We start from the raw sequence: 25825 nt of genomic DNA on the forward strand, positions 1-25825 counted from the left end.
TCGATCTGATTACCGGGACGATCCGCTGGTAGTAACGGAGTGATCACTTATGTACATAATGGGTGCTGTGTTTTTTGATAAGGATACTACTCACGCTCGTTCGGCGAAGGTTGCGGAAAAAAATGACTGTTAATGAATTAATTTTAGATTATAGTGTTCTCGAAAGCAGTAAGGCGAGGGTGCGTATGATGAATAGATTGCAATCCTCTTTCAATAGTCAGACATTAGTGCGAAACTGCATGTGAAATATATTATATAATATAACATAAATAGAATAGCGGGTAAAGTGCAGTTTAGTAGCGTACTACCAGTAAGATATGTAGGTACGTTACACATATTTCCTAGTTATAGAACATTTCAAACTGTATTGCTCATCGGGTATAATAGTGCTATAAACGTTTTTGTTTTTCGTATCGAACATCATCACGGCGTAAATTTAATATCCGAACATCCGTCCACGTAATTAATCACACACATACCATGGTCCTCTTGGGTCCTTGGCAGAGTTCGAGTTTTATGGTTTGGTTTTCCTTTTCAGTTCGAATTGTGTATCATTACAAGCACTACTATATATGGTCTGAAACACACCTATGCCATTTTTACTTGACTCCGAAACAATCAGGTTCCACCCTATACACATGCTATCCAACCCCGCCCTACCTACAACTACAACCTTTTTTGAGCCTTCACTCCCGACTATTTCTCGCATGTCAGTCGTGCCGTTTCTAATAACCTACACATATACCTACTACCAAAATGTACACGGATTAAAGAACAAACTCAACACCCTTGAATAAAGTTATTGTTGATTTACCGCAAAATGCACTCAGCATCAGTGTCATAAACTTGTCACCCGATCGAAGATTAGACGCGGTGCCGGTGACTATCAGTGACTACTTAGAATTATTGGGTTAGCCCCCATACCCATGATATTCTATTTGGCGTCTATAACGAGTCAAACCTGCGGTAGTGCTTCCCTGAGAGACATAGAGAGAGAGAGACTATCAATATATTTACCCACTGATCTCGCATATGCCAGGTGCCGCCGTGGAGCACTTCGGCGCCGTTGTGGAGTACCAAGTAACTACAAACCTTAAGCCATTGCTACAATATTCGCTATACATTTACACTAATGCTTTTTTCGAGAGTTGTCCTACTGGAGCTGTGAAGCTAGGTTCTCGGAAGCGCTCCCCGTCAGAATCACACACTACAATTGCAGACGAGACAGGCAATGTCGCGCACTAAAACACCGCTTGAGGCCAATTGCAGCGGGTCGTAATTCTAAATGTGATATTCATTATACGGTTCAGGTATGTGCGGGCGTAGGGACTTAGCGATCGCGTGTATCATCGCGAAAGACTCGAGCATTTGAACACTCAAGTTATTGCAATTAGTCTGATTGGATTCCGATGAAGCAGTGCTGCCAGAGACAGTTTACGTTGACGACGGAAAATGAATTTTTCACATATCTTCGTTATTGTTCAAATATTATTGAAAACTGGTAAAACTTATCAATTTAGAATATCTTTGGCTGCGTTTTCCACGCAATTGGACTCTTGTAAATATTCTAGGAGAAAAGCATTGAGCATTGGAAGTTAAAAATTGAGCAGCTTCTAGCACTGCGAGGAAAGCTCCTATTTTTATGAAAAAAGGCTGTTCGTATTTCTTGAGCCCACCGTGTTCGAGGAAAAATAGTTTTGAAACCCTACTTGCACTAGAAAAAAGTTGGGCATGAAAGGGTTAATTGACATGGACTGTTGGTACCGAGGTACCAAGGTAAGTTGACGCTTGAGATCCCGTTTGTAAGTTTATGAGTGCTGAGACGTTCACCTTATCATCGGGGGTTATGATGTTTGCGAGATTGTGATATTAAATTTTCGGTGTACGGTTTAGAGTCTAGCGGAGAGTTACTTCCCTTATATAGCTAGGGTTCCCGGTCATGTCGCCATGAGACGTGTTGTCTAATAGGTATGAGCGTATTTTCTTAATTGATCCGACTGAAGGCATGGACCTAGGCTTCTAGAATCAAGGATATACTTCCGGACGTGACCGATTCGTGATCGAGTGCGCGGGGGATTTTGTAGGTTCCCGCTTGAGACCGTGTCTGAGCATGTATGAGTGTTGAGACGTTCACTTAACCGAGATGTAATCATGTTTGCGATATCGCGGGTGTTTGTGTGCGTGGGTGGTCGCAACGAGCTTAAGTGTTTGTATGTTAACGTGTTTTTCGTGTGTGCTAGCGTGTATGTGACTTCGCGTGTATACACTCGATTCTGTGACCGTGATACCATTCACATATTTGCGTGTGGTCCTGAACGATCACGCGAGCCGTGAACTGCCGCTATACGCATAACTGTCCCATGTGCTATGTGATTCCCTATACACATGGGACAATTATGCGTATAGCGTCAGTGAATCTGATACTAAATTTCAGTGTACGGTTCAGATGCTAGAAGGGAATGAGTTCTCTCGTATTAACTGTACTGCCTATAATCGCAAGTCAGTCCCATGTAGATAGATGTGTGAACTAGGCAGCCATTTACAGGGAATCGCCCAATACGCACCGGCTATCACAGACACGACTTACCTCCAACAAGGTTGACTGCTTTATGCTGCCACAAATACGACACGACAACAGTAGCCCCGAACGATCCATCGAGAGAGAGAGAGAGAGAGAGAGAGAGAAAGAGAGAGAGAGAGAGAGAGAGAGAGAGAGAGAGAGAGAGAAAGAGAGGGAGAGAGAGAGAGGCAGAGAGGGAGTGATGGAGAGAGGGAGAGAGAGGGGAACTTATAACAGACCGAGCAGCAGGCTGACGGGCGAGAGCTGGGTGGAGTCCCGTACAGAGGAATGCGCAACACTGCGTAGAATACAGACAATTTATTTTTTTTCTGGCAACCGGAACATTTGCTGTAACTTTGAGTGACTGATTAAATCACAAAATAAATTCATACTGAATGAAAAATTAAGCAACTTTATCGTGGCATATGGAACATCCCAGCGAAAACCATTTCAAACATTATTTCATCTGATTTATTGAATGCTATTTAATCAATGAATAACGTGTTTAAATTTTTTCAAAGAATTTGATTCAACGCAGGACTCAGGTTATTTTAGGCGGATTTTTCTCGGATGAACTTGACACTCGAATAGAACAGTAACAAAACCATATCACTGTGACAGAACAATAATAACCATTTGCAGTGAAGTCCAATGTTATACTATAATACCAAAACGAGACTTTTACAGTAACTAGGGTTGGCTATGCGTTGATTTTTATTTTTTTAAATGTTTTTAACAAATCATTTTGTTCCACGCATTTTACATTTAATGCTAATTTACTGAATCATTGTTTGTTGAAAAATGAAATTGTTACTTGAAATTTTAGTGTAAATTTATTGCAAGAACACTGCTTGAATAACGTCCAACTGCTCTTCAATTTAAAGATAACTTGAAGTTGCTTTCTTTATCATAGTTCATATCTGAAATTCCTTCATCATCGTAACAATAAAGCCCCGGGGCCAGATAGAATCAAATTCAACTTGTTGAAGAATCTGCCAGACTCTGCCAAAAGACGTTTGTTGAATTTATTTAATAGGTTTCTTGATGGTAACATTTTCCCACATGACTGGAGACAGGTGAGGGTCATCGCCATCCAAAAACCAGGAAAACCAACCTCCGACCACAACTCGTATCGACCGATTGCAATGCTATCCTATATCCGAGAGTTATTCGAGAAAATGATCTTGTTTCGCCTCGACAATTGGGTCGAAGCAAATGGCTTACTGTCAGATACACAATTGTGCAAAGGCAAAGGGACGAACGATTGCCTTGCGTTGCTCTCAACAGAAATTCAAATGGCATATGCTAACAAAGAGCAGATGGCATCAGTATTCTTGGATATTACGGGGGCTTTCAATTCAGTTTCTATCAATATTCTTTATGAGAAGTTGCACCAGCACACAGTGGTCCCCACATAAGCCAATAATACAAAAAAAAAAAATTTCGGCGAAGGCGTATTTTTATCTTGCGATTACATCGTTCTGTATGTATATTTTAAAGTTTCATAATTAATTTTGTCAATACTGAACTGGTTTTCTTAGTATATAGAAGAATGCATAGGGGGACTCGTTATTTACCGATAATGTAAATAATATCGATAATCGATAACTCGCCAGAAAAATGTTTTTGTCGATCTGTAATTTTTAATATTGAATTTTTTTGTCAGATAGCACTACTATTAGCTTTGTATTAAATGATAATTTTCAATTTTTGGAGTGTAAGGAGAGCAGAAATATGAGTTTATTTGTATATGTAATAGAAAAATTAACCTAAAAATTTTCAATATGACTTTAACTAACTTTGTCCCTCGATATCCTTCCCGAACTTCTTTTCAAAATGGTCGTCAGACGTTCCACTTCCACTTAAACTAGGTTTCAGCTGCGCATCTCTGCACCCAGAATGCCTAGAAAATCTAAGATGTTGTACATGTTTAACGGGATAATGCAAGACGAAAAACTTTATATCAGATTGTCAAATTATATTACGATAATAATTACTACTGATCTCGAAACTATATAGCTTCATTGTTATTTTCCCACAATTTCTTATCGATCGAATCATTAGAACTTGAGTTATATCGATTTATTTGACGCTTCTCTTTGAAACACATGTCACTACGGAATATTTGATGTACGAGGTAAGTGTCTCACTCCACTTCGTATTACAACTACGTTCTCAAGTACAAGTAGTATTTCTCCATTTTAAAATAGCTGGTACTCGGCGTTTTTTTATTATGGGATAATTTTTATTGTAGGAAAACACATTGGTTGTTCACCAAAACCATCATTTTAAAGGAAAAAAATGCACGATTTATTTAAAATTCGAGATATTATGCTCACCGAAGACGATATCATAATATTTGCGTTCAGGTGCAGAAGCTACAATTTAGAGAACTTTCAATGAATAACTATTTCTTTTTTTACCTGCGCAGCACAACTTGTACTATTCGATACTGAAAAAAATTCTGGAACAAAAAAAAGTAAATGTGAATCTTAATGTAATAAGAAAAGCCGTATTACACTGTTAGGTGGATATAACCGATTTTTTATTGCGAAATTTGAATTCTGCGACCCAAATTTACTATAGAAATGCAGTTTTGTATCAAAATTTGCATTAAATATATTTATGACCGCCTCTCTTAAGGAATGGAACCACTGTGCAGCATGGTCTTTCACCAATTTTAAATAACTTTTGGCTAAACCTGTTGTCTGAAAAACAAATGCATTTCTCGCATGGTGATTTATCGACATCACGATTTAGCTACATGGGCCTTCCCCAGGGCTCATGTCTAAGCCCTCTTCTCTACAATTTTTTTGTGAGTGACATTGACGAATGCCTTGTCAATTCCTGCACGCTAAGGCAACTTGCAGATGACGGTGTGGTATCTATCACAGGTCCCAAGGCCGTCGACTTGCAAGGACCACTACAAAATATCTTGGACAATTTGTCTGCTTGGACTCTCCAGCTGGGTATCAAATTCTCTACGAAAAAAACTGAGCTAGTCGTATTTTCAAGGAAGCGTGAACCAGCGAAACTACAGCTTTAGTTAATGGATCAAACTATTGCTCAGGTTTCAACATTCAAATATCTCGGGGTCTGGTTCGACTCTAAAGGTACCTGGGGATGTCACATTAGGTATCTGAAACAGAAGTGCCAACAAAGGATCAACTTTCTCCGTACAATAACCGGAACATGGTGGGGTGCCCACCCAAGAGACCTAATCAGGCTGTACCAAACAACGATATTATCAGTGATGGAGTACGGATGTTTCTGCTTTCGCTCCGTTGCGAGCATACAATTCACCAAACTAGAGAGAATCCAGTATCGCTGTTTGCCTATTGCCTTGGGTTGCATGCACTCGACCCATACGATGAGTTTAGAAGTGCTGGCGGGCGTCCTTCCATTAAAAAATCGATTTTGGGACCTCTCGTATCGATTCCTCATTCGATGCGATATTTTGAACCCATTGGTGATTGCAAATTTCGAAAGACTTGTCGAGCTTAATTCTCAGACCCGATTCATGTCCTTGTACTTCGATTACATGACACAGAACATCAATTCATCTTCGTATAACGTTAACCGTGCCTATCTCTTAGATACTTCTGCTCCAACTGTATTTTTCGACACATCCATAAAGGAAGAGATTTGTGGAATCCCGGATCACATTCGCCCACAAGTGGTCCCAAATATTTTCTATAATAAATACCATCAAGTCGACTGCGGTAAAATGTTCTACACTGACGGATCAATTCTCGACGGGTCCACAGGCTTCGGTATCTTCAACGAAAATCTTGCTGCCTCATTCAAACTCAATGATCCTGCTTCAATTTACGTCGCAGAATTAGCTGCCATTCAGTATACTCTCGGGACCATTGACACCCTGCCCGCAGACCATTACTTCATCGTTTCGGACAGTGTCAGCTCCATTGAGTATTTTCTGGGGAAAAAACGGGAATATCTGAGTGCTGAGTTTGGGTCCCGTCACATTGCTCTATTGCGGGCAATGAGAAGGCGGACTCTTTAGCCAAGGTGGGCGCATTAGAAGGCGACACTTACGAAAGACCAATTTGCTTTAATGATTTTTTCAGTATCTCTCGTCAGAGGATGCTCGAAAGTTGGCAAACTTCATGGAGCAATGGGAATCTGGGACGGTGGCTACATTCTATTATCCCGAAGGTATCAACGAATGCTTGGTTTAAGGGCTTGGATGTGAACCGGGACTTTATTCGTACGATGTCAAGGCTCATGTCCAACCATTACTCGTTTGATGCGCATCTCCGTCGTATAGGGCTTGCTGACAGTAATCATTGTGTTTGTGAGAACGGCTATCACGACATCGAGCATGTTGTTTGGCTGTGCGCAGAGTACCGTGTTGCCAGGTCTCAACTAATAGATTCCCTTCGGGCCCGAGGTAGATCACTCTATGTGCCAGTCCGGGACGTCCTGGCAAGCCATGGCCACCCCTACATTTTTTTATCTACACCTTTTTGAAAACTATTGATGTCCAAGTTTAATACATTTTCCCCTCTCAATCACAGTAGAACCTCGTCAACCTCTCCCTGTATCTACAATATGGCATTGCTTCACGAGTCTACGATGCATACCTTTCTTGATAACCGTCCATCCAGAACATCATGACACACGTCACAAGAACATCATGACAGCCTCGGAGTGCCAATAACCATCCGAAATATCGACTCTCCCCTCGCCCCTGCGATTACAGGATGGAAACCACTACAATAAAGTGTGCATATCCCCCACAATCATACTAGCCAACGAGAATGTCAATTTTACAATATGTATCCCACTTCCTACCTTTTTCCTTCACTAACATACGAGGGGAGCAAGCCGCCCCTAAATACGGTTTTCTCTTCCCCCACTAACACGTGCGATGTGCCTTGAAAAATGTATTATCGGCCTCGTTAAGCTACCGTATTTGGGTCTAAATAAACTTAGCTATATATAAAAAAATTTACTACTAAATACTACTAAGATGAAGAAATGAAAATGGAAACAGGCCCTGAAGTATGAACAACGAGCCGTACGGATTATACATGCACGCTTACGTGAGTAAAGTAGATAATCTGCAAGGCGTCGTCTACTTTTGGGGAAAGTGTTGCTCTCACTGGGGGTACTGGAAAGTGGTTCCCTGGAAATCTCTAATGCATTCGACCATGGTTCGCATCAAATACCCGGATTGTTCGGTCGCTATAAATAGCTCCGGTTTACGAAAATAATTGATTCTATGTTTTCTAAATGTATTTTGGACCACTCACAAACCACGAAAATTATTTTTTTTTTTCTTACAGAAAGACGATTTTTTTTGTTTGATTGCAGAGGAAATTCACATATTATCCTGAAAAATAGATATAAAAAAATGAAATTTAAAAAATTAAAGGTGAAATCAAAATTGTTTTCAAACCCAAAGCCTGCAGTTGAACAATGTATATTGAGGTCCACTCCGATTTTTAACAAAATTTTCACAACATAATTCTGAAAATTTACAAAAAATCCAAGTTGGAAACATTTGAAGCTCTACGAATGTAGAATCGTTATGAGTCTTCTTATCCGGTACAGTGCTCTGGGTGGTCGATTCTAGAAGCTCTTGACTGCCATTTGCTTACAATGTCTTTCTCTTGAAGTATCGTGCGAAAATTTTAAAAAAGGTAATGTTTTCATAAATTGACACGCATTGGAAAAAAGAGAGATTCAATTCTGTATAAAAGAAATGAAAACCCGAGTATGATGATCACAATAACCACACCTCTATATGTGCAGTACAAACAAATTTCAAGTAATGTTTGTCTGCTGCCTTGAAGGTGCCATCATGTCGTCGAAGCGATACCGGAAACTGCGTCAGAACTTCATGAAGACTTTTAAAGCTAATCCAGAACATTCGGGTACGGACGTGGTAAGTTTTCTTCTAGTATAGAGCAGTCATGCAATCGAACTGGACCGTAAAGCAAAACATTACGGCCAAAATCGCTGGTCTGAAAGAGGTATGATCAGGATCTGAACAAGTTCAATAAATTCATCTGAAGGGATGATGAAACGTATGTCAAATTTGACTTTAAACAGTTTCTGGGACAGAAGATTTATGTTGCCAAAGATCTCAGAAGTATAAAATTGTTGTTGCAGACAAGTTTGCTGGAAAAAGTGCATGATCTGGCAGCAAATTTGCTGTTATGGCCGTAAAATTCCGATTTTTATCGCAACCAACAATATGAACCGAGTTATATATTAACGATTGTCTGAAAATCGCCAAGTGGTTAGGTCTTACCGGGGCCCTCCCAAGTCTTCGCCAGATTTGGCAAGTAGCTACTACAGTAATGCGTACTACGCAATAGCGCTATTTCAATGAGCAGATACTAGAAAAAAGTAAACGGTGATGTTGATCAGCAGCTTGTGCAGAAATTTAAGGCAGGTATCAAGCCAATAGTTCAAATTTTCATTCGAGAGGAAAAAACCCACAATATAGGGTGATGAGCCTATTTTCGCCATGTTTCTATTACCACCTTACCCATTTGAAGCCGTTGGTTAGAGCAGTGTCTGTCATCTTTGTTCAAGGCATTAAGTCAAATGGTAGCGCAACAATAGGGGCACTCGATTCGAGTTTTCGTTGCGCTCAAGCACGAGAATTTCGCTGTTTTCAGCGCGTTTGTGTTATTATATCGAAACAAAGCTATTGATGTCAATTTTTACGCATTCCATTGATTGTGGGCTGTGAAATTAATGAATTAGTGAGGCGCCCTGCTTAGTATGGTGAAAATCGACACGTTACCCTATCTACAATAAATACATATAATTTTCTTCTAATAACGTTTTATGCTAAATCAACCTTCCAATGTAGCGATGCATAAATGCGTAGCGGTTTCAAATTGGCTTTACTTTTTGCAGGATATGTAAGTCAAATGATACAAAAATATTTTTAAAAAGTTTCCAGTCAGCTTATACGAAAACACAATTTTAATTATCCGTGAACAATTTTCATACATCAATAGTTTACGAGTTATCTGGGATTGAAAAACTGTCAATTTTATAAACTTCAAAAAATCGTATTGCAAAAAAGTAAGGATTATTTTGTGCTGAAGACCACGAGAAATTTTTAATGTTAATTTTTAAGCCTTTTAAAAAAAATGTTTAATGTTAATTTTTAAGCCTTATTAAAATAGGATGATAGTAAGATAAATACTTTGGTTGCCTTTTTTGAGAAACCAGTTTGTAGATTTAGGAAATAAATGAAACAACATACATTTCAATCACAAAATAAAATAACTATTTTACAATCGAATCTCTAGCAGAAATCTAACTGACAAGGTTTAACATAACTGAAAGTTTTTAAGCTGTTAGCCCCCTAGCCTACGTTTTAACCTGTTGTAATGGCATTTTATTAGCAAGAGACTGGAAGGTGTAAAGTATATTTTTCAAATATTAAGAGCCATTGTACTCAAAGAAGAGCAGGAAGTTGAAGGAAGAAAATGCAGAAAAGCGTGGAATCGGGTCACATGAACAAGCTTAGAGTTTCTCGGCGACTTAACCCTTTGTCTTCTACCGCTGCAGTCAGGATATTTTGGCATTTGAAATACGAATCACCTAAGTCTGCTGCATGTCCGGACGAGCGTAAAGTAACTTTGTACTTCATGCTGTCAGAACCGACCACAATGCATTGACCTAGAATGCATTAGAAGGGAGTCGATTATGGTTCTAAATAGAATATTTGGAATTTTTCCGTTTTTGTTCATCATACGGAAAAGGAAACATAAAAAATCGGTGCAAAACCATTGTGGAAAATCCCGGCCAATTGAAGCTTTCTAAGAATCGCCACTATCAGGCTTTCAAATTTGATATTAAATATACAAATTTTGTATACTTTCTATATAATTGCATTAGTAACGCGAAAACGGGCTGTCAATCAGCACTTTAATAGCACAATATTTCGCCTTTTCTGGCTTAGTACCGGCATTATATCCGCATATTGAGCTTAACGACTTTTTAAGACTGCCCTACATGTTGACATAAAGCAGATAATTATTAGGCTGTTATAATGCTTATTGGTTGTTGGATCTATAATTAAGTTAAACACAATGCAATGTAATGTGCAATATTGTTTAATGTGTATATGTGAAAAGATAACGAAGTGTTCTAAATACGAACTTCAAATGTGCTTTTCCTCAATCAATGTTTCATGTAGACCATGTAGGTCAGATGTAAATAATAGTAAATACATGTAGTTTCATCGCCTGACTTATTGTACAGCAACTAGATACAAACCCGTCAGCTTTTAATCTAATATCACAAACCCAAAAAAGAGTATTGGGAGTCCGTGTAAAAGATTCGCTTAGCAAAGCAATGACCCATGATGCTCCATTCACAACTAGCATCTATTAGTGTCCCAACCAATCAATTATTGGCAAAGTTTTGTTTTCAGTACCGTGAACTAAATATTCGGGTAGATCTCGATTGTTTTCAAATGAAATTAACTGCGCTGAAAAATACATCGCTTACTGTTTTGTACCTGGAAATCCAAATCAACGCGCAGAAACCTGTTGCCGAGTCTGTGTCTCTTTCACTAGGACTTGGTGGAGATTGATGATACACCTCATTCATTGTTATGATTGCTGAAATTATTAGAGTTCGGAATTTGGACTATACCAACACAGCCCTTATCTACATATTCTACAAGCTGTATACAGTTTCCGCCGGGTCATCAATTCGGAAATGTTGGGACCAATGGCCGGGTTATTTCTTTTCAGAAAAAATAGCTTCAAACACTTTCTAATTTAAAGATAAGATCTTTAAATGTATTTCCACGGTATATAATCCAGCTGTTTCATCAGTTGACACCTTTAAATTAATCCTTAAAAAACAATGCTCCTCAGAACTGCATACGATGCGGGAACTGGTTTGACCGAAGCGAAAACATGGACTTCAGATAGCGCTGTACTACCTTGGCTTCCGGGTGAGTCTTGATGGCCTTCAGCAGAGCTTCGTCGACGGCCTTTTGGTCCGTTTTGCGCTGCTCCGATGGTACGTACTTCTCTACCTTCTCGGCAAAAATGTCCCGCTCGGTGCGCGAGTTCTTCTTCTTGACAATCCGACGGAAGTAGGTATCGTTGATGTGTTTCGGTACCTTGAACGCCTTCAAATTGATTCGTGTCTTGGTGGCAATCACGTAGTTCTGCGAGATGCGACGAAGCGGACAGCAGTTCAGGGCAAACGGACCGTTAACCAACAGCAGTCCCGACTTGAGGACCTTCAGCAGGACAACACGCTTTCCCTTATGACGACCGGCCAGCAGGATCAGAACCTTGCCCTTCTTCAGTGCACCTCGAGTGTTGCGCTTATGGTTCCGGAAGCAGCGCTTTCCAGTACGCTTGCGAACGATTCTCTTGGTCGGCAGGTAGCTCTTATTTTTCTTCACCAACACTTTACGTTCACCACCGTTTTTGGCTCCACCAATCTTCTTCACAATAGTAATGGCGACTTTCGGTTTCTCGACTCGCACCTTCTTCAGACTTTTCAGTGCAAACATTTTCTTACGTTGCAGCTGCTTTCCCTTGGAAAAACGACGCACTCCATCGGCCAAGAGGGGGTTCTTGAATTTGTGCATCTTTTTGGCCTTTTTAACGGCCTTCGGAGCAGCGGCGGCCTTTTCTTTAGTCGGGGCCATTTCAAACACGTGTAAATAAGTGAAACACACTCGGAGAAAAGAACTTTGGAGGTTAAACTTCAACCCGCTGTCACGGGGAGCGCTGATGTTTTTGGGGAACGCATATTTTGACGTGTTAGATTTTGACAGCTTTTATGACAGTGAACAATGCTTTAAATTATTGCAGTTTCAAAAGGTGACAGACAATTAGTTCGCTGCAACTTTGATAAGGACAATGTTTGTTGCGAAAATAGAAGATAGCAGGTGATACAACGAAGACCTGTTTTTATCAGACCCTTCATTGATTTTAGGCTGACGAAACGGGAGTATTGACAAAATCGGGAGATCTTTTTATTCTTTCCTTTTAATTTAAACTGAAACTATTAAATTAGCTACATCCATAAATGACGTAGCAGTGATTTTCAACACACCCCTCCCGCATCGTAGCATTTCGTCACAAACCTCTAAATATTGATGGTATTGACAAATACAAATCGACGAGAACATTTCAAATGGGCCGATAAACAAAACGTAAACAATTCCGCTTAATACTTACTTCAAATCTCGACAAACATATGATTACGGCCTAAAAGCCAACTGTCAAAATCCACTTTGAATGGAATTTCCGGAGAAACCGTTACACGCCAATCGCAAATGTAAGTAGTAAATGAAAGAGAAAAGTTTTCTCTTTCATAAACTGTTGTGAACTGTGTTGGACTAGTAACGGTTTGTCTGGAATTTCCATTTAAAGTGGTATTTGACAGTTGGCTTTTAGGCCGTAATCATATGTTTGTCGAGAAATGGACACTAACAAAGCTTTATACATACCTTAAATAAGCCGATTCTGAAACCTGGCTGTTGGGGAAATAATGGATTATTGAAAAGGCACATAAGCAAAATAACTTGTTTTGCTTATGTTCCCTTTCACTTCCCCTCAAAAATTAACGGCTCATAAACACCAAACAACAAAACGGAAAAATTTGTTTATGGGCCCTTTTCTTAATGAAAAAGACTATACTTGAAAAGGGAACAAAAACATCGCAACACCAAGAAAGGGATCAAAATAAACGTCACATAATCATTTGCTGTAAACAAAAGGGCTCACCCGCACGCACTATAAGCTAACGTCTCGCCGAAAAGGGATTATGGGAGAGGGCACAAAACCAGTGCGATGTTTCAAAAGGGACCAAAACATTTATCTACAAAAAACGTTCAAAATACAATTTTTTTTAATAAATCTGTTATATTATTCGGAAAAAATGGTTAATTTAACACGGCATTGAGTTGTTTGGTCCTTAAATCAAGCTCCAGTTCATAAATGGGAATATAAAGTACGATGTAATTTTTCAGACGCCATTTTCTCAACATGAGCATATTGTAGATAATGCCTTATGAAATGTTGACGTCGAAATATGTAATAATTTGTATTTGGTATTGATGTAGCTTGACGATAAACCTTACTCCCCCTCCCAAGCTGAGTATGTATTGTTCGAGAAATAGCAAAATTTAAAAAAAATCGTTTTTGTTTGCGCACAAGTTCACAAATTTTCCATTGTAATTAAAAAACTTTAAAGCTTGAAAAAATATAAAACAAAGCATGAAATATTGAGCATTGCAAGATGTTGTATGAGTAAAAATGCTCGAAAAAATGACAGTTCAGCGAGTTTGTTTACATGGTGTTAGAATTCGAACCAAGCTTCTTGTACTGGGTGGAATCAAAAAATTTTAAAGTCCACGTAAACAAGCTCTCTGAATCGACAGAAAAGTGAGGTTATATATTTTCGTGCAATGTTCTATTCAGTACAGGAACCAAGTCTAGCAAAACATGTCAAATGGACCTAAGTGTGGCCAAAAAGACTTTGAATGACTGTTGGTGACCTAGATCTACAAATTCATTCAGTTTACATTTTCGAAAAAATTACACCTTTATTCATCGCAGAATTCGTTAGAATCGGGATTTTCTGCGTAATCGTACGTATCATCCTGTAATTCAGGAACCGGAACTCGGATCCACACAAAACTCAAGAGCAGCTGATGGACCTTTCATTTAAAATCAAGTATGTCAAAATCGGTTCAGAAAATTCCGAGAAACCGATGTGGACAAATCAACAAATTCTGTTTTGTAACCATACTCTTCAACTCGTAATCCGGAACAAGATGTCGGTTGAAAATGAAATTCAATAGCAACCTATGGGAATATTATACCTTTCATTTGAAACTTAGTTTGTAAAAATCGGATCAGCCATCTCCGAGAAACCGATGGGGACATTTTGTTAACAAATCCGCACATACACACATACATACATACATACATACATACATGCATACATACATACATACATACATACATACATACATACATACATACATACATACATACATACATACATACATACATACATACACACAGATATTTTGCGATCTCGGCGAACTGAGTCGAATGTTATATGAGACTCGGCCCTACGGGCCTCGGTTAGAAAGTCGGTTTTTGGAGCAATTGGGTCATTAAATGAGAGAAAAAAAAGTCGTTTTTTATTACTTACATCGATAAAGCTGATTTTCGTGATTGCAACAATATTTTTTTCCAACTCAGGAAACGTGAAAATAATATTAAAATTTAAAATAAAGAAATATGTTGACAGTCTGGATTTGACACTATAGGGAGGGTTTGAATTTCACGACAAATGATGCCCTGTCAGAAAAAAATAAGGCATGTTTTCTCGGTTTTTCCACAGGGTTATTTTTATTTGACATAAACACCATACATTGCATATAGTTTTTTTTTTCATTTTGGGTGTTGTCCTGATAGGCCAGATGTAAACAACCGCTGTTTTCCTATGTATGGTTGCCAAGTTTACATTAGATTTATTTTAAAAAACAAAAAAATCGTTTTTACGTATTACAACGAAATTTTTTTTGAAATCATGTTATATTATGTATATTGGACCTAAAATTTATCGAATGGAACGGAAAACTATATATAGCTTAATGACCCAATTGCATAACCTTTCTATATGAGAAAGGCAAAAGAATAATATTTAATTAGCTTAATCAGCATGAGTTCAATGTTATCTTCATGTGATTATATTTTGAAATGTTGGTGGAATGGGTTTGAAAGTGGATGGAATGGGGGGTTAGTAAAGTGGGAGTGAAGGATGCGTCAAAAATCCTTCATCTTATTTCGGTATACGGGGTGGATGAAGGAAATGCGGGCGTGAGGGTGGTCTAAGGGGAGGGGAGTGATGAAGGAGGGAGGTGTAAGGGCAAGACGAGGGGGGGGGGGGGTAGGGGCGGCGACGCAATACTCAACTACATATTTTGCCTTCCATTTGAGACTTGGTTTGAGAAAATCGGTTCAGTCATCACCGAAGAACCGATGTGACTTTGATTATAGAATATGTCCGGAATTCCGGACTTCCGGAATCGTCGATAGTGGACAATTAATTCAAAGAATGTTTGATTGGCAATCAGTGATCTAGATCTGCGATTAGAAGTAATTTGGTGACCATTTCAATAGTTTTTAGCCTCTGATGTATTACGATTGTACCGATTTATATGGGAAATTCCAGCGTATCCTTACTAACACCCCTGTAACTCCGGAATCAAGAGTCAGAACCGAATGAAAATCAGCAGCAGTCAATGGTATTACTGTATCTTTCATTTGAAATCAAGTTTGTAAAAATCGGTAGAGAATTCGTTGGGGAATTGGTGTGATATTAGCTTGGCGAGTTCCTCGGGGGCGTCATGAACCGTCATAGGTGGCCAATGTGGTCAAAGCTGCTTTGATTGATCATTAGTGATCCAGACACGCAAACTAGAGTAATATTACAACTATTTTAATATGTTTTACATCATTTGAACATCATGGTGGTATCAGTTTATATGGGAATTTGCTGTGTGACTGCACTCTTCAACCCGTAACTCCGGAACCGGAAGTCGGATCACCTAAAAATTCGATAGCAGCTTATGGGAGCGTTATACCTTTCAGATGAAACTAAGTTTGCGAAAATCGGTTCAGCCATCTCTGAGAAAATTGTGTGAGTTTACATGAGACACACACATACACACACACATACATACACACACAGACATTTGCCGATCTCGACGAACTGAATCGAATGGTATATGACACTCGGCCCTCCGGGCTTCGGTTAAAAAGTCGATTTTTACAGTGATTGCATAGCCTTTCTTTATATGAGAAAGGCAAAAAGGTGCGAAATCGGCAAAGTCCCAAAAAGTCGATTTTCACAAAAAAAAAATTTCGAGATAACATAAAATCTCGACGTTTCATGCATTTTAAAGATGTTTGGCATCAAAAATACGAAATCGATTTCTGAAATTTCATGAGGTCCCCCCTTTGAAAAAAAAATTTGAGTTCCGGCTTATATGGGAATTTCATATGTGACCGGATGATTTAGTCTATATTTCCGGACCCATATAAGCGATCCGTACGACATTTTATTGACATCTATGGGGATATTATAGATATCATTTGGGACTAAGTTTGTGAAAATCGGCCCAACCATTTTCGGGAAACTGATGTGAGTTCGTAAATTTTGAAAGATGGCCGCTTTTCCCGGGCACTTCCGGAACCGTCTATAGTGGTCAATGTAGTCAACGAAAGTTTGGTTGGCCGTCGGTGACCTAGAACAGCAAATTTAAGTTGTTTGAGAGTCATTTTAGCGAAATTTTTACCTTTTTTGCTTTCATCGGAGTATCGGTTTGAATCACAATTTGCTATGTGATCGCACGCCACAACCTGTAACTCCGGAACCGGAAGTCGGATCGGGATGAAATTAAATAGCCATTTACGGTGACGCAATACCTTTCATTTGAGGCCAAGTTTAGTCGAATCGGTCTAGCCATCTCCGAGAAACCGATGTGACTGTTATTCTGAATTTAGATACTTCCGCCGGGGCTTTCGGAACCGATGATGGTGGCCAATGTGGCCAAATAGACTTTGAATGGATGTTAGTGACCTAATACTACAAATCGAAGCAGTTGTGGTCATATTTTGGAAAATTTTTCACCTTTATACATTCATTGCAGAATTTATTAAAATCGACATTTTCTGCGTGTTCGTACTCATCACCCTGTAATTCCGGAACCGGAAGTTGGATCCATTAGAAATTCAATAGCAGCCTATGGGAACGTTGCACCTTTCATTTGAGACTAATTTGTCAAAATCGGTTCAGCCATCTCTGAGAAAAATGAGTGACATTTTTGGTCACATACACACATACATACACACACAGACATTTGCCGAACTCGACGAACTGAATCGAATGGTATATGTCACTCGGCCCTCCGGGCCTCCGTTAAAAAGTCGGTTTTTAGAGCAATTGCAATACCTTTCTATTGAGAAAGGCAAAACAAATAAGTACGTTTCGATTAGACAGCGATGTCAATTTTATGTATTTTCAATAGTAGAAGAGACGACATAGATGAAGTTGACTGATGAACGACCCATTTTCATGGACCATTAGCATATTTAATTGGTATTTTATCTAAACATTAACAAATCGATTTTATCCAAGCATGCACTGTCTGAGCAAGAGTGACATTCGATGTAAATTTACTGTGTCATTTTTGTTGGACAGCAAAATTAATTGTTATCTTAAGTTTTATTGTAAATCTAATGGTAGAACTCTGCGTCGAACGATGTAGATCTAGGGACAGATCACTTGTGATGCATTTTTAAATATCAGCGAAATTAAATGCATTTCTTCCCATCAAAATGTAATTTAATTTACTTTGCGTTGCGTGCAATGTATTTTGCGTTGCGTGTAGGACGTCAAAACCCTACAAAAAACTTGCCCTACTTTCAACAAAACGTCGTACAAAGTGTATCAGCGTAGGACGTTTGTTGAACAAAAATTTTCTGCGAGGGAGTGCAAAGTTGTTGCAAAAATGGACATTAAATGCATTTTATTTAATTTGATGCAAATTTGTTATACATTTCTAGAGTGATCTGCCCCTAGATGTAGATACAGTAATCAATATTTTCCAGATGCCTTTGCATCATCAATATATTGATTATTAATTGGTTTATCGTGTTGAGTGCGCTATAAATACTTTTGTTAAATTATATCCGGGCTGGCTCCACCGGCTATATTTCGGTGCCAAATTGCTGCCCAGAAAATACACCAAAATTGTCTTATGGGCTTTTCGATTGATGTGCAGCGGCGTAGTGGAGTGCACTTTCTAGCAGAAGTGTCAATGGAACATACCCAGTTTTCTGCACTTTTGCTAGAAAGTGTAAAAATGGCGCTGTTTCAGTGCACTCCACTACACCGGTGTCAATCAATCGAAATCCCATTATTGATTGCAGGGCTGATCAATGGAACATGGTGGATGTATTTTGGTAGGACTCTTGCAAGAAAAGAGTAATTTCAGTGCAAAAAGTGTGTACGGCCAATTAATTGGAAACTGAATTATGTTTTGGCTTGAACATAAAAAGAGTTGTAGTTTGACTTCCTCCTGCCAACGTTGTTTATGCAAAAATGTTTTTTTCAAATTATTTCATATTGCGAATCTTTTCTAAAATCCACATCGTGACGTTTCAGCCATGCGCCACCAAGCCGTGCGCCGAATTACGCGCATGTTCACTTTGCATTAGTGCAAGCGAAAAAACGGTTTGATGTTTATTTTTGTTTCGTTCGCACTCATTTGTGTCACATATAGTAACAAATCGACGAAATGCTAGTTTATCTCGGGATAGACAATATAACATATAATGTTCTAAATTTTCGAACTATTGCGAACTATTTCGGCAATCCCCATTTTATTGCAGATGATTCCAGCACCGCCTGACAGCTGTCACAGTTTGCGTTCCAATCGAAACGCAATAGTCTTTTTCGCCTGCGCTTTCGCTCGGTTGCACGGCCTGACATCTTTCTTTTCTGCTTCTACCACGTTTTGCTAAAGTTGTGGTCCGACCAAAATGTATAACGTTGTGTCGAAAAAACGCCGGGTAATGCTAGTTTTTATGGTTTATTTAGTGTAAAATTAGTCAAAGAAGCTGCACCGGTTCGGTTGGTGTAAAATTTTAGCTGTTCTGCGCGATTTCTAGTGGGAAATTACAAGTTGAAAGTTCACCTCTGACGTTCGGGGCTGGTGGTTTTGTGTTTCTTTGGAATTAGTGATTATTGGACTGAACCGGCCGTTTTGTGAATGTTCGATGGACGAGCTCAAATTTTAGATGAAGAGTCAAACATTGAAGTGTTGCTTGTGGATTATAATATAATTTTATTGTGTGGAATTTTCTTATGTTGTCTACATAACCTTACATTGTTTTGACAATGGTAAACAAACTTATTCGGATGTTTCATTTTTCAGTTCGTTGCCAATGGCATGTTCCGGGCTGAGTTGAACGAGTTTTTGACTCGTGAACTAGCAGAGGATGGATACTCCGGTGTGGAGGTGCGTGTGACTCCGACCAGAACGGAAATCATCATTATGGCCACTCGTACCCAGAACGTGCTGGGAGAGAAGGGACGTCGTATCCGAGAGCTGACCGCCGTTGTCCAGAAGAGGTAAATATTAACTATTAACTCGTAAAGTGAAATTAACTAATACGCCTTTTCATTTTGTATCCCCTAGATTCGGATTCTCCCCGGGAACCGTTGAATTATATGCTGAGAAGGTTGCCACCCGTGGTCTGTGCGCTATCGCACAAGCCGAATCACTGCGTTACAAGCTGATCGGTGGACTGGCCGTGCGTCGTGCCTGCTATGGTGTGCTGCGATTCATCATGGAATCCGGAGCCAAGGGTTGCGAGGTTGTCGTTTCTGGTAAGCTGCGTGGTCAGCGAGCCAAATCGATGAAGTTCGTTGACGGTCTGATGATCCATTCCGGAGATCCATGCAACGATTACGTCGACATGGCCACTCGTCACGTTTTGCTGCGTCAAGGTGTGTTGGGTATCAAGGTCAAAATTATGCTGCCCTGGGATCCGAACGGCAAAATCGGACCGAAGAAGCCGCTGCCGGATAATGTGTCTGTTGTGGAGCCGAAGGACGAAATTATGTACAGCACGCCCCGCAGCGAACCGAAGAACAAGCCGACGCTGGAGTTGACCGAAGTGGTGGAACCGGTGGCCAGCTAAACTGTTTATTGTACTTTTTACAAAAGTAATTGCAAGAAATGGGAGGAAAATATATGGAAAGAGTGTGAGATAAAAAAAACAATAAAAGTAGTCTGTATAAACATTTATTTCATTTCGAAACAATCGTAAACTGCCGGCAACACACTAATACGATTATGCAGTTGATTTTTCTTCTGGTTTATGCTTCCTTGTCTAGTTGTTTGCACCAAATGAATTGTTCACTCCGTCTTAATTTGTCTAGTAGTACGTAGTAGTTCGTTCTTATTTTGGTGATCTTTGCTGCCAATTAAAGTACTTTACTTAACGTGGCCTAGTTTTTTTACGTCACTCCAATCAATCGAGTGGAAGAATGAACACGCAATAATCTCTTTGAAGTCGAAGCGGTTTTCTGGTAGAGGTTGGAGAAGCTAAAATGCAATAACAAATGTTAGGCAGTGTTTAAAGTGTGTGCTTACATATAAGTAGAAGGTAAATAGTCTGAAGGATCGAATCCGTCTCATAAGCCCCTCGAAAAAGTCGGATGAGAACCTTACCCCATCAAGCAGCTCCTTCGCCTCGTCGGAGATGCTCACCCCTTCAGGGTACTGAATCTCGTGATAGCAGAACAATCCCGCCGGATGACAGGACTGGAATGATTTTCTCGTGAGCATCTCATAGAGGATCACACCAACCGACCAGTAATCGGACTTTGCTTGCAGCGGTCGTTCAGGAGCAACGTACAGCTGCTGGACCGCTTCCTGTCGCAACTGTGTCGTCAACGTTGTTGCATTGGGAAACTTTTCCTTCCGATAGAAGTACGTCAGTATCAGTTGACCTTCCGAACCGAGCAGGAGGTTGGCCATCATTAAATCTCTGCAAGATGTGATAGTTGAACTCTTAAGGACTGGATTGCACAAACACGATTTCAACTTACCCACAAATAATGCCATTGAAATGTAAGGCATCGACGGCAATGATAAGCTCGCTAATCCACCGTTTGATACACCCTTCCGGAAGAGGGTGCGCTTCAGTTACATCTTTTAGCTTTAAAGGACTAGCATCAATCTGCGGACGACTTGTCACCCCAGATGGGCTCTCAGGTTTCTCTGCGACTGCTGCCACAGTAATCTCCGGTGGTTGTTTCTGTGACTCCTCGATAGTGTGTGAGACCGCTTTCAACAGCTGCTGACTGCAGCTAACTAAATCACTGACGTCCATGTCCTTCGAGAGTACGTCAAAAGAAGTAATGTAACCCGAAGGTGATTCTTCTATCGGTTCCGCTCGATCTACTTCGTCAATACTGCTCGCCTCCAGACCTTCTTCCACTTCCTCGGGTACCTGTTCAGTCTTTGCAGCCCCGTCCTCGGAGGTTCTCTTGCTATTATAATCATTTACGAGATCAATGAAACCTGAATCATATCCAGCGGCTTGACTGGAGTCTGATTCATTTGAAGATTCATTAGTTTTGCTTTCCGATTCCGGGCTACTCTGCTCTATCGTTGTTTCGACTTCTTCCGTCGTTTCAACTACGAGATCTTCCGATTTCTTATAGGATGAAATGTAATCCCATAGTTTTCCACCACAGATCAATTTTAGTAATAGGAAAACACTGGATTCCGACTGAAAGTATGCTGCTAGCGGAACCATGTATGGGACATCATGTGGAAGAAAAAGTGCTTGCGAGAAACCACCGGGCGGTCTTCGAATCCCTTTCATTATGTAGAACTTTTTATCCGTGACATCTTGTACCTGCATGACGCGTCCATCAATAACACGAACCACTTTGTACCGGGAAAGATAGTTCAGCGGTCGCTCTAGCAATTGAATTGGCGAGCTAGGATCATCGAAAGAAATCGGACTCAACTGAAGAGTTTCATCATCCTCCTGATTCAGGAGATATTTTTCATAGATTTCCTCAGCCCGGGCAACGTATTTGCATGTTTTCTCCTTCGCCATCGTTTTCCGTGTGATGTGGAAGTCATCTAAAAAATACTAAATTATAAAAAACCGAACCCCAAACATTTATCGAACCAATGACCTACTTTTTGCTCCTGAAAGCAGTATATCAATTCCTGCTTTGTACTCGGAAAAGGCAATTTTGTAGCTTCCATTTGCTTCCGCTTGAGCCGCTTTGCTGAAAATCATCGCTGCCTGTACGATATAGTCCACTGAAGCGTCCTGATCATTTTCTACCTCTTTCTCCCTCGTCTGCACCGCGATTGATTCTACCCCGGAATGCACACTGCTTGACTGTGACACCATTGAATCTGCCATGGATTCATTCGCCGTCCGAACGGACTCCCCAGTACTTAAATTATCAGCCACACGTTCTTCCTCACTTGCACTATTTTCGCTCTCATCCCGGGTAGGATCAATCAGGCTAATCTCAGTTGGAATCGGAATAGCCAAATCTTCGCAAATTGCCGCTATATTTCCTCCCTTTACCGGAGAGCCCTCCGGTGAAATACCTCGTTCGAAAAATTTTATGAAAGCATAAGACTGGTACAGGGCCGGTTCCTTTCCAGCAAAATTCAACAAATCGAGAATGTATTTTTTTCGTTCCTCAATAACCTCCGGAGCGAATCGTTTGAAGTAAGTCTTCTCTGTGAGTTGCGGAATAGTACCAGAAAGATGTCGATCCCGATGTTTACGGGACAGTTCTTTGAACAGCTTTTTCACATCACTGAATCGCTTCCATAAGGTAACGCTAGTGAGGCCCTCCGGTAGGTAGCGAGGAAAGACCTGTACGGGAATGATACCACTTTAAACATATCCAAAAGAATGTAGACCAACATTTGCTTACTATGGATGTAATTTTGTAGATGGTGTATCCTTTATGTCTTCTCGTTTCACTGATGTCGAAGCTGTGTATCCAATTTAGAGGTTTTTTTCTCTGGGTCTCCATCGAGCTGTCTCCAACACAGGGCATACGAGATGCGATTTCTAATCACATTCAAAATTATTGAATATGGTAATAATCTGGTCGATCATATCATACAAAAAGCAACAATTTCACGTCTAATCCTGGAATGTCTTCAAGACAATATGGTAAAAGACCAAAACAAGCTTTTTTCCTAAGTAATTATACTAAATTTGCAAAAACAAGCAAATCAATCAAACTGATATTGAAGTAAAAGTAAACAAAATGTCATTGTTGAAATCTTGACAGTTGGAGATGGATCCAGTTTCTGTTGTGCATTGTTGAAATATTTCAACAGAGTGGTTCATATATCACGCCTTTTTTTTGAAAAGGGCCAATAAACAAAATGTCAATCGAGTTTTTGGCTGTTGGCAATTATGTATGTTTTTATGTTTTAGAAAGTATTCTGAACACATTTAAAATGTTCATAGCATAATTTCACGCGCATTTGATTAAAGTATTATTAAATTAGACAAACAGGATCAAGAAAAGTTCTTGTTCAACTGATTTCTCTAAATTTGATTATCAATCAAGATATTGAAGCAATTTACACCTTGTACGGTTTTTTATGTATTTGACAAGCATACATTGCTTACTGGATATTAAACTCGATAGATTTCGATCAAAAAGTTTATTGGCCTTTTACTTCAATCGTTTAGCTTTTTGCCCGTTTACTTTTGGCTCTTTGCCGTCAAATTATTTATTGGCCGTTTACTAGTCTAATTTTATTACGTCTCAGAAAGAGTTATGGACATACTCAATGTGTTTTAAGCGTTAATACAATTAGCTGGGTAGTTGAATGCATTGTCGTTTTTATATTTTGCATATTTCTTCGATGATTTGAGATTTGTAAAAAGAGAATACTAAGAAAAATGCTTTCTTCTGTTTTATAATAAAGCACTCGATTATAAGAAATGATTTTTGATTGTGTTTAAGTCATTTTCAAACGAAAAAAGTAAAGGGCCAAAAAACCAAAGCAAAACAAATATGTTTATTGGCCGTTTCCTCGAGTAAACGGCCAATGTATTATCGCACACCAAACTAATATTGGCCTTTTACTCAACATAGCCATATGTTTTTCAATTATTTTTTATGGCATTTGGGTTTTTACAGGTGATAATACTTCGAATAGAAATGCTGAATATGAAATAAAACGAAAATCCCAAATTTTGTTTATTGGCCCTTTTCAAAAAAAGGCGAGATATATAGATGCTATGGGATTTTGTTCCCCAGCCATTTCAAATGGGAGATGGATTTTCTATTTTCCGATACGGAAAAAAGTCTACGAGGCAAAATCAACATTTCCTAAGTGTAAACCTAATTCGGGAAAATGTCAAGGGTTTTTAAAATTCTCCACAGGTAAAATCCGGGATACATTTCAACATGAATTCAGTCATTAAATGAGAAAAAAAATTATTACTTACATCAATAAAGCTGATTTTCGTGATTGCAACAATGTTTTTTTTCCAACTCAGGAAACGTGAAAATAATATTAAAATTTAAAATAAAAAAATATGTTGACAGTCTGGATTTGACACTATAGGAAGGATTTGACATATCGAATTTCACGACAAATGATGCCCCGTCAGAAAAAATTAGGGCATGTTTTCTCGGTTTACCCGGAGGGTTATTTTTATTTGACATAAACACCATCCATTGCATATAGTTTTTTTTTCATTTTGGGTGTTGTCCTTATAGGCCAGATATAAACAACCGCAGTTTTCCTATGTATGGTTGCCAAGTTTACATAAGATTTATTTTAAAAAACAAAAAAATCGTTTTTACGTATTACAACGAAATTTTTTTGAAATAATGTTTTATTATGTATATTGGACCTAAAATTTATCGAATGGAACGGAAAACTATATATAGCTTTATGACCCAATTGCTACCGTCGGGAAAAAATATGTTTTTATTACATTTAAAAATTTGTAGTTCTGATACAACTGGTATTTTTTTGAAGCAGCGGAAGTTCTATTTTGACAGTTTGGAGAGATAACAGTGGAAAATTATCCGTGATAAAAATCCCGCTATCATATTCCCGAGGTTTACAGTAGCCTTAACTCTGACAATTACCAATATTTTTTTGTAAACTATCTCTTGTTTTTCCACTAAACACGTGTTTTACTGCATCTAGTACAGTCGTGATTCGCCGGTTGGACACTCCTTAGCTGGACCGCTTTTTGGTTGGACCTCCGCTAGTTGGACTATTATCCAACTAAAAAGCATTTGAACGTCAAAATCTCATGTCAAATTCACTTTGACAATCTTTTTAACAATCTTCTACCAGCCCTCTGGCAACCCTATACCATCATATGGAGTTTGACAGCGACCAATATATATGAGTCGTTATAGCTATAAAGCCCCAAACAAAGAATTATGTTCGGCTCTATTCGATATTCAAGCATTCCACACGATGTTTTGCATCTTGTGGGATGATTTAATACCATATTATCCAGAAAATCGACATTTAGTAACTAATTACAGCTTTTAATCATTCGATTCAAAATTAATGTTTTGATTTTCATGGCAGTGATGCTGGCTGTACAGAGACGTCGTCCTTGACAGGGGCTGTCTTCTACACTTCTAATGTCTTCTTTGGAGAGTTTT

At 39.2% G+C, this 25825-nt stretch overlaps 3 protein-coding genes across 3 annotated transcripts; 1 reads left to right on the forward strand and 2 right to left on the reverse strand.

Moving 5' to 3' along the window:
• Nucleotides 1-11332: 11332 nt before the first annotated feature.
• On the reverse strand, nt 11333-12284 carry LOC131685352 (large ribosomal subunit protein eL6). Its single transcript, XM_058969015.1, has one exon. The coding sequence runs from the start codon at nt 12228-12230 to the stop codon at nt 11436-11438; it is 795 nt and encodes a 264-aa protein (XP_058824998.1). The 5' UTR covers nt 12231-12284; the 3' UTR covers nt 11333-11435.
• A 6758-nt stretch (nt 12285-19042) lies between these two features.
• LOC131685353 (small ribosomal subunit protein uS3) lies at nt 19043-20417 on the forward strand. The gene is made up of 3 exons (XM_058969016.1): nt 19043-19182; nt 19548-19744; nt 19812-20417. The coding sequence occupies exons 1-3, from the start codon at nt 19153-19155 to the stop codon at nt 20314-20316; spliced, it is 732 nt and encodes a 243-aa protein (XP_058824999.1). The 5' UTR covers nt 19043-19152; the 3' UTR covers nt 20317-20417.
• LOC131685351 (ribosomal protein S6 kinase delta-1) lies at nt 20405-23420 on the reverse strand. The gene is made up of 5 exons (XM_058969014.1): nt 23099-23420; nt 22338-23037; nt 21230-22277; nt 20850-21168; nt 20405-20723 (listed from the first exon to the last, which is right to left on the reverse strand). Exons 1-5 carry the CDS (start codon nt 23222-23224, stop codon nt 20613-20615), a joined length of 2304 nt encoding a protein of 767 aa, XP_058824997.1. The 5' UTR covers nt 23225-23420; the 3' UTR covers nt 20405-20612.
• Between the last annotated feature and the right edge of the window lie 2405 nt (nt 23421-25825).

This window comes from Topomyia yanbarensis, chromosome 2, assembly GCF_030247195.1.
Source record: "Topomyia yanbarensis strain Yona2022 chromosome 2, ASM3024719v1, whole genome shotgun sequence".
Lineage (NCBI taxonomy): Eukaryota > Metazoa > Arthropoda > Insecta > Diptera > Culicidae > Topomyia > Topomyia yanbarensis.